Raw genomic sequence first — 13442 nt, forward strand, 5'->3', positions numbered from 1 at the left:
ACTTGAACCCAGGAAGCAGATGTTGCAGTGAGCTGAGATGGTGCCACTGTACTCCAGCCTGGGTGACAGAGGGAGACTCTGTCTCAAAAAATAAATAAAAAATAAAAAGCCTCTACCCTTTAATCTGGAATATGCGTTCCAATATGCTTCAATATAGGGTGATTGTATATGCTTCGGTATAGGCTGACCTTAACATAAGTCAATACTCCATTCTCCCAGCAATAAGCCAAAAAAGTGGAGATATTTCCCTAACTGGATTTTATAAACACTTCGAAACATGTATGAATAGTAAATTGTCTACCCATAATATTTTAATAAATTTTTTTTAGGAGAGAGTCTCACTCTGTCACTCAGGCTGTAGTGCAGTGGTGCAATCTCAGCTCGCTGCAAACTTCGCCTCCTGATTCTCATGTCTCAGCCTCCTGAGTAGCTGGAATTACAGATGCGTGCCACCACACCCACCTAATTTCTGTACTTTTAGTAGAGCCAGGGTTTTGCCATGTTGGCAAGGTTGGTCTCGAACTCTTGACCTCAAGTGATCCATCTGCCTCAGTCACCCAGAGTGCTAGGATTACAGGCATGAGCCACAGCACCCAGTCAATATTTTATAAATTTAAATATATACTTAAAATCATGTTAACATAAATTGATTTAGAAGTACTGTTTTTCCTACTTCACATTTCATTTCCACACTGATTCATACTCTTCACATGTACCTAGCCATCAGTGTCTGTGCCATCATTAGATCCACCCTTTCAGTCAGCACACGTCACCTCTCTTCCTCTAGTATGTTTGAGTCAATGTTTTGAATCCATGCATGATGCTGTCCCTGAAAATTCTATGCCAAGCATCAACTATATAATCAGATTCTTCCTTTGTCCTGTATGTGTATAATCACAAACTCCATGTCACCACTTCCTGTTCTGACTTAAATGATCTTTAAAAGGTCTATTTACAATGATATGCAACATCAATTATTCTAATTTGTCACCTTTTAAAAAAAGCTGATTCAATCAAAGGATCTATATAAGCATGCAAAGGTAGTATGCATCCGAGGTTTTTCAGAGTAACGTCTTCTCCAAATTGTACTCTACTTCAAAATAAATTAACTGAGAGCGCCCATTAGAAAAATCCTTTAAGGTCTTAAATACAGGGAAATTATCTCTTTTCTGAAGGAAAATTCTGAGGGAAAAACTTTGACTTGTATTGGGTATAACTTTTTTACTAATATGAAAATACGTTTATAATATATTGGTAAGTGAAAAAGATAGGTAGCTTACATAACAATGCATAAGGTATCAATCCACATTACACACACACACACACACACACACACACAGACCTGACAAATACACAGGAAAAATATTCACTTGGTATTTGCAAATATTCTACATTAAACAAAAATAATTTTGTAACAAGAAGAAAACTCTAGTTAACTACAGTGCTTTTTGAAAGTCACCAGTGCCTTACTATTAGTCTTTACCTTAGATTTACCTGTATGTCACCTCTCTTCTATATGCTATATATTTCTAGTAGAAGGGATCTGGATGCACTGGTGATGTGAAAACTGCATGAAAATAAACTACATAGCTCACATGCTATTTGGATCTTTTGTGTATAAAAGTGACACTGCAAAATGTGTAAGACCTGACCTGTTCCCTAACAAGTCACTGCAATCTAAACTATGTAGGACCACTGTGACATTACTAACTGGATCATCTGTAGCCTGAGAGCCCATAACACTCCAAGCACTTTCTTCTAGAGCAAAACATTAATTATTGTAAGGTCTTGATTTTTTCCTTAACATTTAAAAAATCAACTTTATTCAGGTAAAATGTACATACAATAAAATGTACTCAAGTTAAATGTGTGCTTTGTGAGTTCTGACCGACTCTAAACAAGCACTGATGTGCTTCCTGTCCATATAGATAGTCTGGGGGTCGTTTTCAAGCAGATAAAGACTTTAAAAAAATCCTTTTAGTACAATTTTGTTGTGAGAATGTGCTCCTTATTTAGATTGTTGGATATCCAATCTTTCCCTATACCTGTTTTTTTCTGAGAGTGCTGCTAGAAAGCAGATAGCAAAACGAGACTTCTTGATTAGTAAGGCATGAGAATAGAACTTTTTCCTGTATTACAAATTGATCTACTGGTGGGAACTGAGCCCATCAGCACATTAGCTTCAACTGTAACCAAGAAGCAAATTTAAAAGTAACATCTGATGACATTTTAATGTAATTACATTGTATCTTTTCTATGTCATAGTATAGGGCCTCCAGGGCATTTCTGGGGAGTCCTCCAAGGATATGAACCTTTTCACATATTCTGTTTTGTGACCAAAACCATATATCTCCAAGACATGGGCTACAAACCACAAAACATCGGAACATAATATAGTCAATTACACTCAAACGTATACTCGTGGACATGTCACTTTAGTATTCTAACCACATGTGCTAACAAGCCACAGAACACCAAAACAAACCACATGGGTAATGTTCTTAGACCTGCCTGTACCTGTGCCTCACTCTCTAAGAATTTACAACCACTTCTTTCAGTACAAATTTAAGACCACTCTTAAGTAAGACACCAAAATGGGACGCTGTCAGGAAGGTCAAGGAAAGTATGGGAGAAGTTGAAGCCCGCACCTGAGCTCTTCTGGTTGGTGACTGGCTTGCCCTCCTGGGACACCGCGTGCTGGAACACATGCTGCGCGCGCTGCACCGTGGCCCGCTTCAGACAGATGTCCAGCAGGTCGTGGGTGGTCCCGACATTCTGGGCAAGTACGAACTGGGAGTCAGAATTCAGTTTCTGTATCAGAGCAGCTACCTTCTCCGAATTCAGTCCTGTTGGGAGACCAAACGGGATTTTAACGCCAAAAAGAGGGGGAATAGGGCTGATCTGGGGCTCCCGCGTCCCGGATCTAACTTCGTAGGCGCATCCTGGGATGCCCGCTGCAGCGGCGAAGCCCATCAGCTGCATCCTCCTCCAAGGCGCTGTCTCCCTCCAGGCCGCTCCAGCTCGCCCCGAAAGCTCCCTCCCCGCCATCGCCCAGGGTCCCAGCCCCCGGCCTTCCCCGCCGCCGGGCCTCACGGGGACCGCGGAGCTCCTCCAGAGAGGACCGCGGCGGGGCCTCGGCGGGGGACGGCGGCACCTCACCCGCGCAGCTCATGGCGCCCACGCTGCCCGGCGGCGTAACGGTAGCTTCCAGGGTCCTCGGGCGAGCGCCGGGGTTGCGCTGCGGCTCCCTGCCTAAAGCGCCGGACCTGCCTCTCGCACCCGGAGCGCCGGAAAAAGGAAACCGGCCTGGCGGTGGCGGCGGGGAGGCTGAGGCCGGGAGAAACGGGGTCCGCGGAGGGACAAAACTCCCCCCTCGCGTTGCTGACTCAGCGCCGTCGGGGTTGGCCCCGCCCGGGGGAGGGCCGACGGGGGCGGCCTAGCTGACGCGCTGGGTCAGCCAGTGCCGGGGGCCCGAGGCCGCGCCTGCCCCCGCGCACTACAGCACAGTTGCTCTGCGAGGCAGGGCGGTGCCGGAGCCCTCGCCACCTGGGTTCCCGCCTCCGGGCCGCGCGGGCGCCCTGTCGGTATCAGGCCCGCTCCGGGGAGGGAGGCTGACGTGTTCCCTACGGGCCCAGACCCCAAGTGCTCTAGCATCGGGGAATCGTCCCCAGGAATCCTTGTGAAAAGCCAAAAGGGAGCTCGAGGCGGGAGGGGGGAGCTGAGAGGTCCCATAATTAAGCATCAGGCTTAGGACGGGTCACAAGGAATGCACCCGAAGGCTCTTCCTATAGGCTTCGTTTGCTGACCAATCACTGCATTCTCAATGGCAACTGGTTGCTTGGATTCTCGTCAGAAGCAAATTAATTGTCTTTGAGGGGAAATTGGAACCAAGCTCTTTCCCACCCACTCCAAAGCTATTACCAGAGTTTTACAAATAGACATCAAGAACGCTACCCATTTGGTCTTCACGGAGTTCACGAGTGTCTCCTGTATAGTCCAGCATGTCCCGTTGGGTTTAACCCAGGAGGATGACAAAGGCTAGCCTTATGCCTCAATATTGTTTTGCCGAGTTCTCTACAAAACTAACTGATGCTTCCCCCTCTAGGCTTTCAAGATAACAGTTTCCCAAAGTTTTGAGATTGTAGAAAACCTTGTTTTTGTTGATTCCGTTTTTCATGCCCTGAAATCTCAGCCTTTAGTAAGATGTTGGGCTAGAACCCAAAGAGGGTAAAACAAAAACACTGAAACCCTGTATCTGCTATTCAAAACAATAAGGTTGTGTGTGTGTGTGTGTGTGTGGAACCTAGAATCTAGGTCTTCTTAGGTTGAAAATCATCGCAGTTCTAAGGAGCTCTGATATCTGGAAAAATCCATACTGAGGCACCAGTCATTCAAGAAAGCACAGTTTCTATGTCCCTAGAGAGACTCAGCTAAAAATTGGGGCTATAACATAGCAACTATTTTAAGTGGGCCCATCAACCATCATATTCTGAGGTTCTTTCAATATCTGAAAAAGAAAAGGCTGAAAATTATACAGAAAGAAATCACTGGTCTTTTCACAAAATGATGTTCAAGCATCCTGTCCAATTCAAATAATAAATTTTTATTCAATATCTAACATGTACTATGCACTGGACAAACTACTGATGACATAGAGAAGAACAAAACTTAATCTTGCCCTTAAGAAGCTCAGTGTAGTAGGAAAGAAATGCAAAACAACTTTTAGACTCTCTGTAGTAGCATACCAATAGCGCTGTAGACTGTAGAAGCAATGAGGAGAGCACCATCAATTAGGGCCAAAGGGTGCCTGAAAATAGAAGTGACAAGAGAGCGTGATCTTGAAGAGTGGATGAGATTTTTACAAGTCAAAGAACAGGAGAAGGGCGTTCAAGGCACCAGCGAAGGCACAGAGAATAAAATCATGTTCGAGAAAGGGTGCATCATAATCGGATGTGGCTAAGAGCAAGGCATGTGTTGGGAGCAGAGGCAAGGTGTAGGACTGGAAAAGTGTGAGTTCGGGCCAAGATATAAAGGGTTTTATGTGCAATGCCTGAGCATCTAGACTTTATCTTATGGTTAATTAGAAGACAAAATGGGTTTTGAAACAAAGGAAAAACATGCTGAAGTCCGTGTAAAAAAAGAAACCTGGTGGCAGCGGGGAGAGTGATTTGGAGGGGAGAGGCTCTGGAGATAGGGAAACTGCTTAGAAGGTTCTTCCAGTAGTGAACTTGGGAGAGGACAAAAGCCTTAAATTGCAGAACGGAAAGAGGCATCGATAATCTTGAGGTTTTCAGCTGAATAAGAAGATGGAAGGTGGTATCATTAACCAAGAGAGGGCATACAGAAAAATAGGCATATTTGCATATTTGCAAGTGTGCAGATCTGAACTGAGTTTGGGCTATAGCAAAATTAGGATGCCCACAGGACACCCAGGAAGAGAAGTTCAGGAGGTAGATGAAAAGATACCTAGAGATTAGGTGAGACACATAAGTTCAAGTTGGAACCATGAAAGTCAGCAGGGTTACAGAGAGAAAGAGGATAGAGCGAGAAAGAGATGAAGACCACAGATAGTGCCCTGGGCTGCAAGGTGCAGTGGCACAGGGTGTTCATGGCACAAGGGCACTAGGCTGAGTGTGGTGAGTAGAGACTAAAATGCAGTCCAGGTTCTGCTTGCCAAGCCATGCACCCTGGCCAAGGCTGTGCACAGAGTATGATGTACCTTTCACTACTTTCTTTCTTTTTTTTTTTTTTTTGAGACAGAGTCTCGCTGTGTAATCTCGGCTCACCGCAACCTCCACCTCCTGGGTTCAAGCAATTCTCCTGCCTCAGCCTCCTGAGTAGCTGGGATTACAGACACGCACCACTATACCCGGCTAATTTTTGTATTTTTAAGGGAGATGGGGTTTCACCATGTTGGCCAGGCTGGTCTTGAACCCCTGACCTCGTGATCCGCCCACCTCGGCCTCCCAAAGTGCTGGAATTAAAGGCGTGAGCCACCGCGCCCGGCCCCTTTCACGACTTCTTATAAGGATACCATATGGGGGTAGCATTAGCTCTGAAAATGATAATGTTTAAAGTATGGATGAAAACAGAGGAGCCAGCAGAAATAGAGCAGTGAGAGAAGTAGGAGACCTGGGGAGTTACGTCCTGGAATCCCAGGAAGGCAAGGCGAGGACAGTGAATTGAACTAAAAGCTGCAGAAAGTCAAGTTTAAGATTGGTTTTGGCAACTGGGTTGCAGGCAACCTTAGAGAGGGCAGTTTTAGTGGAGGGGAAGGGTGGGCAGAAGCCACATTGTAGTGAGTTGAGAGGAAGGTAAATATTAGGGAAGCTCTTTGGGGAGAAAGGGTAAATTTATGTCTACGGAGGATGAAAGGAAGGAATCAGTACAGATGAGAGATTAAATATACGTCAGAGAGGATACAAGTGCAAGAGTAAGAGCTCAGGAGGAGATGGAATCACTGGGGAAGGTGGAGGGGACCAGTTTTACAGCTATTGCCACCCTTTCCATGCTGGCGATTACATTTCTCCACCCCATGCCCAGAGATTTCTATCATCATCTCTTTGCCAGCATCCTGCTCTGTCCTCATCATCAGGGTGGCACCTTTATTACCAGATTTCCACCCAGCAATTCACACCCATGCACTCAGCCCCCATGTGGGCATGGTGAGGAGGTACAGAATAAAACTGGTTTCCCAGTGGGTTGCCCCCAAATGCCCCACCCAGGAAGACAATTTCTCCAAGAAGAAAATTCTTATGTTCTGGCCCTCTTATTCCAGCCAGAAGAGATGTTGTACAGCCCAGTGACACCTCACGGGACAAGGCAACCAGAAACAATTCTAGTATGAAGTCCATAATATTAAAAAACAAAATATTGCCTGTAATCCCAGCACTTTGGGAGGCTGAAGTGGGAGGATTCCTGCCTCAAGTTAAAGGCCAGGAGTTGAAGACCAGCCTGGGCAACATAGTGAAACCCCACCACTACAAAAAAAGAAAGAAAGAAAGAAAAAATTTTAGAAACAAATTAGCTGAATGTGGTGGCAGACACTTTTAGACCTAGCTACCCAGGAAGCTGAGATGGGAAGATCACTTGAGCTCAGGAGTTTGAGGGTGCAGTGAGCTATGATCACACTGCTATACTCAGCTGTCTCTAAAAAGAAAGAAAAGAAAATCTTTATAAATCCTGTGAGGCAGCACCATCTGCCACAGCAGACATGCCTTCTGCCTGTTGCTTCCACACCACTCTACCAAGTTAAAGCAAACAAGGCCAGTCTCAAGGCAAATTGATTGCCCACCCTGTAGGTCTTCTCCTTTGCTGTCCACCAATCTTCAACATGTGTTTGTCAACTACTACTTTTTTTTTTTTGAGATGAAGTCTCGCTCTTGTCTCCCAGACTGGAATGCAATGGCGTGATCGCGGCTCACTGCAATCTCTGCCTCCCAGGTTCAAGCAATTCTCCTGCTTCAGCCTCCCAAGTAGCTGGGATTACAGGCGCCTGGCCACCACACCCAGTTAATTTTTGTATTTTTAGTAGAGAAGGGGTTTCACCATGTTGACCAGGCTGGTTTCAAACTCCTGACCTCAGGTGATCCGCTCACCTCAGCCTCCCAAAGTGCTGGGATTATAGGCGTGAGCCACTGTGCCTGGCCGCAACTACTTCTATTTCGATAGAAAAGACCAGGTTTTTATGTTGAATGGAAGCCTACGCTAGAATCTAACACAAACATTCTCCAATTCTATGAAACTCATTCATACTTAAGTGTTGTCCCACTAACTCCAAGATTTGCCTTGGTTAGGAAGCCTTCTTATATTTCACCAGACGTGATAGTCAACTTTAGAGTTCACACACTGGTAGCCTATTGGAGCAAATTCAGCTTTGAGACATTTTGTTCGGCCTGCATGGTAATTTAAAATTTTTGAGCTGGCCGGGGTAATGGCTCACGCCTGGAATCCCAGCACTTTGGGAGGCTGAGGCAGGCAGAATGCTCAGGAGTTGGAGATCAGCCTGAGCAACATGGCATGGCAAAACCCTGTGTCTATAAAAAATACAAAAATTAGTCAGTGTGATAGTGTGTACCTTAGTCCCAGCTACCTGGCAGTCTGAGATGGGAAGGTTGCTTGAGTTTGGGAGGTTGAGGCTGCAGTGAGTCATGATCACGCCACTGCCCTCCAGCCTGGATGACAGAGCAAGACCCTGTCTCAAAGAAAATTTTTTTTGAGACAATATGTATAATTGGGAAGTTTTGGATACAAATCCGGGTAGCTGGCTTCTCTTTAAAATATTATTGTTTTGACTGGGTGCAGTGGTTCATGCCTAGCATTTTGGGAGGTCAAGGAGGCAGATCACTCGAATCCAGGAGTTTAAGAACAGCCTGGGCAACATGGTGAAACTGATAGCAACAGGAGGTAGTCAAATGCCTAAGTAGATAGGGGCGGGTCCCCAGCAAAATCCCACCTTCAAGCCAAAGACAGTTTAAAGCCTGAAAGCCAAGCTACAAGTTTTGGATAAATCCATGGACTGAATTGAGAACCCCTCTTCCTGTTTGGCGTGCTTTCCTCTGACTGAACCCCATCCTTCCAATAATTTACATATACCTACCCTTCCCTAATTGATTTTTTACACTGTTGTGCCTTTGTTTTAGCCTTTTTGCCATACCCACAAACCAATCAGCACACACTGCCCTATTCTGAGCCCATAAAAGCCCTGGACCCAGCCACCCTGGGAGAGAGACCACCCAACTTCAGGTGGGGGACCATTCTCGCATTCCCTCTCTAGTGAGAGGTTTTCATCGCTCAATAAAACTCTTCTCCATCCTTCTCACCCTTTGATTGTCAGCGTAGTCTCATTCTTGGATGTGGGACAAAAACTCAGGACCCTGCTGAATGCAAATACAAAAAGGCAATAACACTGTAGCCCTCCACCCCACATTGGCACCTGGCAGCTGCCCCACACTATGGCAGGGCTGAGCCAACCCCAGAGCCATAGGCTAGAGCAGGGCAGTGGGACTGACAGAATGGTTAACTCCAGACTAAAAGAGCTGTTAGCGTGTTGTAACACACTCTTTTGGGGCTTCAGGGTCACAGGCTTCCCTGTTTGGACACCACCACGTTCCCCTCACCTGGATGCCAGAGTCCACCACAGGAGTCTCTTGCAACAGGCGTGGTTCAACCACGGGCACCACATGGAGCCTGCTCCTATGCCAGCACTTGGAGCTACTGGCCAGACCCTGCACTCGCTCGCCCACACATCCCTTCCCACTGGGGGCTGAGCGTGCAGTTGTGGTGCCTGTGGGATCTGTGCTGGAGCACAAATCAGGCACGGCCTATGGGCCGAGTAGGCTGAGTGTCTCCTGCAACAAACCCAGTGCCAAGCGAGGCCTGGGCAGGGGCATCACTGGCCAGAGGTCTCTGGCTGGCAAAGTGGCTGAGAAAAATCCTGTGTCAAAACCCGTCTCTACCAAAAATACAAACATTAGCCAGGTGGTGGTAGTGTGTATCTATAGTCCCAGCTACTTGGTAGACTGAGGTGGGAGAATGGTTTGAGCCTGGGAAGCAGAGGTTATAGTGAGCAGAGATTGCACCACTGCACCCCAGCCTGGGCAACAGAACCGAACCCTGTCAAAAAAAGAAGAAAAAAAGAAAAAAAATACTGTTGTTTTCCCGTGATAGTAATTTCTGCATCAAAAGAGGAAAAAAAAAGTGTTACATTTATTGCCTATGGATATTTATGTTTTCAACCCCTGATTTAGAATGACCTGGGTGGAGTTTGGGAAAATTATTTCTCCCTTTCCACTATCATCCCCATTCTTATCCTTGTAATTCCCGCCTCCCTAAGATGAGCAAAGCCAGCAGGTGCTGACCCTGCCAAAACTTTGAGATACTGGATCCTGGGGCTTTGGGGGCCCAAAGGAGCCTATATCTCTTCACTATAATTTTTCTTCAGAATGTGGCATGCACCCATCTGAGTCCAGGAGAACTGGCGGCTTTCTGACTTCCACCTTCCCTGCCACTCCTAAACTCCATGTGGGCTTAACCCAACCCTGTGACCCCTCCTTAAGCCCAGAGAACTTTAGATTCAGGTTTTAAATGTTTCAGCGTATTCAACATTAGTTGTAGATTATGTCTGGGGTTTTTTTGAAACATGATCCAATGTTCTTGAATGTTGATCCAATGTTCTTGATGTTTACACCCACATTATTCTCACCTCTGGATATAACATTTCTGCTAGTCACTGCTCTAGGTGCTAGCACTTCACAGAGCATTCTGGGCAGAGGAAACAGCACATGCAAAGGTAGAAGCATGAATGGCCTTGAGTCTGATTCAAGAACAATGAGAAAGTTTGGTTGAGTTTTATGAGCATTTGAGATATGCAAATTTGGAATCATTCATTATAAACCGTTAATAGTACTTCATTATATACACAAAATTTGAAGTGGTGTGAAACCTTTGTAATATTTAATATTTGTCAGAAATTGCATACTTTCAAACCTGGTGGTGGTAAAGTGAATTAGAAACTGTTTATGCTAGTGCCACATGGCGGAGCCATTTTAGCTGGAAAAATAGTATCTTTCCTTCAATAAATTCACATTTATTGCTATGAGAAAAATAGTCTTGGATTTTGGAAGTTTTAAATTTTACATGAAGATTTCAGGAATATATCCCTTTCATAAAATTCGGCTGCTCTAGAATTTGGTGTGGCAGTAGCGTAGAGTAAATGGCGGGGGATAAATGTATATAGGAGGTAAGAAATGAGGTTGAAAAAATGGTTTATAGTCAAACCATGAAGCCCTTTGAAAGGTATGCATCTTTTGCTCATGGGGATATGACTGTACTCACAAAATCCTCCTCTATCAGTAAAAAAATGAGAGAGAATCAACTTCAAATTATATTTCCCATAAAGGGAATAGGTTGACATTATATTTCCCCCAAATTTCTCTCTTTAATTCATTTATTTAACTGCTTATTGAACGCCTACTGATTGGTAGCAACTGTACTAGGCACTTGAAATACAGAAAATGAAGGAGACTAGTCCTTGACTTCAAGAAGCTTCAATCTAGTAGGGAAAATGAACACAACAAAATTAATCATTATTTTTTGATTAATACAAAAAATATTCGGCTGGGTGTGGTGGCTCACACCTGTAATCCCAGCACTTTGGGAGGTCAAGGCAGGTGGATCACTTGAGGCCAGAAGTTCAAGACCAGCCTGGCCAACATGGTGAAGCCCCATCTCAAAAAAAAAAGAAAAAAAAAATTCATTGAGCATTATTACATGTCAGGCACTGTATTAGACACAGAAATACGGCTAGGGGCGGTGGCTCATGTCTGTAATCCCAGCACTTTGGGAGGCTGAGGTGGGCGGATCACGAGGTCAGGAGATCGAGACCACGGTGAAACCCCATCTCTACTAAAAATACAAAAAATTAGCCAGGCGCAGTGGCGGGCGCTTGTAGTCCCAGCTACTCGGGAGGCTGAGGCAGGAGAATGGCGTTGAACCTGGGAGGCGGAGCTTGCGGCAGAGCTTGCAGTGAGCCGAGATCATGCCACTGCACTCCAGCCTGGGTGACAGAGTGAGACTCTGTCTCAAAAAAATAAACAAATAAAATAAAAATAATAAAAATGATACAGAAATACACAGGAAAACCAGATAGACAAGGTTTCTCCCTTCTGGTGCTTGCATTCTGGTGGGGGAGTTAGACAATAAACAAATATATGACATATAAAAATATGTCACTATTTCAAATAGTAACATAAAGAAAATAAAACACCATGATGTGATAGTGACTGTCCAGGGGGAGTAGTGGCATTAAAGGCCTCTTTAAGGAGGTGACTATTTGTTCTGAAACTGAATGACAATAAAGATCTGGCTTTGTGAGGCTCTGTGAGAGAAAGCAAGGGCAAGGGCCTTATAGAAACAAGCACCACTTAACAAGGTCGTTGGGTTCATTCTGCCTGCTGCCCAGAAAGAGCCAATTTATCAAAACAGGGGAATTGCAATAGAGAAAAGGCTTAATACACACAGAACCAGCTAATTAGGAGACCACAGCTTTATTATTACTCAAATCAGCCTCCCTGAAAACACAGAGGCTAGGGTTTTTCAAAGACAGTTTAGCAGGCAAAAGAATGGGTTCAGCTGATTGGTTGGGGATACAATCATAGGGATGTGGAAACCCCAGTCCTTGTGTGCTGAATCTACTTCTGGGTGGGGCCACAGGACCAGTTGACTCAAGAGTCGTGGGTCTGGGTGAGGCCATCTAGTTGTCAGAAACGCAAAAGCCTGAAAAGACATTTCAAAAGGCCAATCTTAGGTTCTACAATAGCAGATGTTCTACAATAGTGATGTTATCAGTAGGAGTAATTGAGAAAGATGCAAATCTTGTGACCTCTGTAATAATGGCTGGTCATTGTTCACGCCTAGATCTTAGCAGAATCCAGGCTTCTCTAATCCTAACAGTGATCTTTCATTAGTTTTACAAAGGCAGTTTAATTTGGGGAAAGGCTATTATCATTGAAACTGTAAGTTTCTCCCAAAGTTAGCTTGGCCCAAGCCCAGGAATGAACAAGGATAATTTGGAGGTTAAAGGCAATATGGGAGAGTTGTTAGATCAGATCTTTTTCATTGTCATAATTTTCTCATTGTTACAATTTTTGCAAAGGCAGTTTCACTTCCTCTTTCAAGTCCAGTGGAAAAAAGTCTGGCTTTTTCTTACTCCCTCCTAAGAGTGAAGGCCAACTTTCCCAGAAGTTTTCAGCAAATCGCTCCCTGAATTTTGTTGTCCAAAAGGAGATTACATGCCTTTTCCTGAACCAATCATTGGTTAGGGGATGGGATTACCCTTACCTCGATGAAGCCTGTCCTTACTACACTGGTCAATTCCCCAAATTGTACTGTTTGTCCTCAGTGCTACAGAGATGGGATGGGTGTCGAGAGTTAATCACAATGTTCACTGCATCGTCATAAGAAATTTAGGTTTTATTTGAAGTGTAATGAGTTTTAAGAAATGAGACATGATTTGATTTATGTTTCTAAGGGCAACTTTGAGGATAATTGTAACACATTTAATTGGAAAATATAATATTAAAATATATACACATCAAACAAGCAAAAATATATATAAAGAACTCCAAAATATCGATAGGAAAAGCCGAACAACCCAATAGGAAAGGAGACAAAAGACTTAGACAGACATTTTACAAAAAAGAAAGCATAAATGGCAAATAAACAATGATGATGGAAATACAAACTAAAATGCAAATAAGATGCTTTCACTGGCAAGGGAACCTGATCCAGGCCCAATGAGAGGGTTCTTGGACCTCGCACAAGAAGGAATTCAGGGCGAGTCCATACGGTAAAGTGAAAGCAAGTTTATTAAGAAAGCAAAGAAATAAAAGAATGGCTACTCCACAGGCAGAACAGCGATTTGGGTTGCTTGACTAATTATA

General features: G+C 44.5%; 1 protein-coding gene across 1 annotated transcript in view; it reads right to left on the reverse strand.

Annotated features, from left to right (window-relative positions):
* BLMH (bleomycin hydrolase) overlaps positions 1-3383 on the reverse strand; it is a 46707-nt gene extending 43324 nt beyond the window's left edge. The window contains exons 1-2 of the mRNA XM_008010936.3: positions 3160-3383; positions 2649-2846 (exon numbers count right to left, since the gene is read on the reverse strand). Coding sequence (XP_008009127.2) covers positions 2649-2846; positions 3160-3172 — 211 coding nt within the window. The 5' untranslated portion in view covers positions 3173-3383. The remainder of the gene's footprint in view (positions 1-2648; positions 2847-3159) is intronic.
* Positions 3384-13442: the final 10059 nt, after the last annotated feature.

This window comes from Chlorocebus sabaeus, chromosome 16 (genome assembly GCF_047675955.1).
Source record: "Chlorocebus sabaeus isolate Y175 chromosome 16, mChlSab1.0.hap1, whole genome shotgun sequence".
In the NCBI taxonomy this organism is placed as follows: domain Eukaryota; kingdom Metazoa; phylum Chordata; class Mammalia; order Primates; family Cercopithecidae; genus Chlorocebus; species Chlorocebus sabaeus.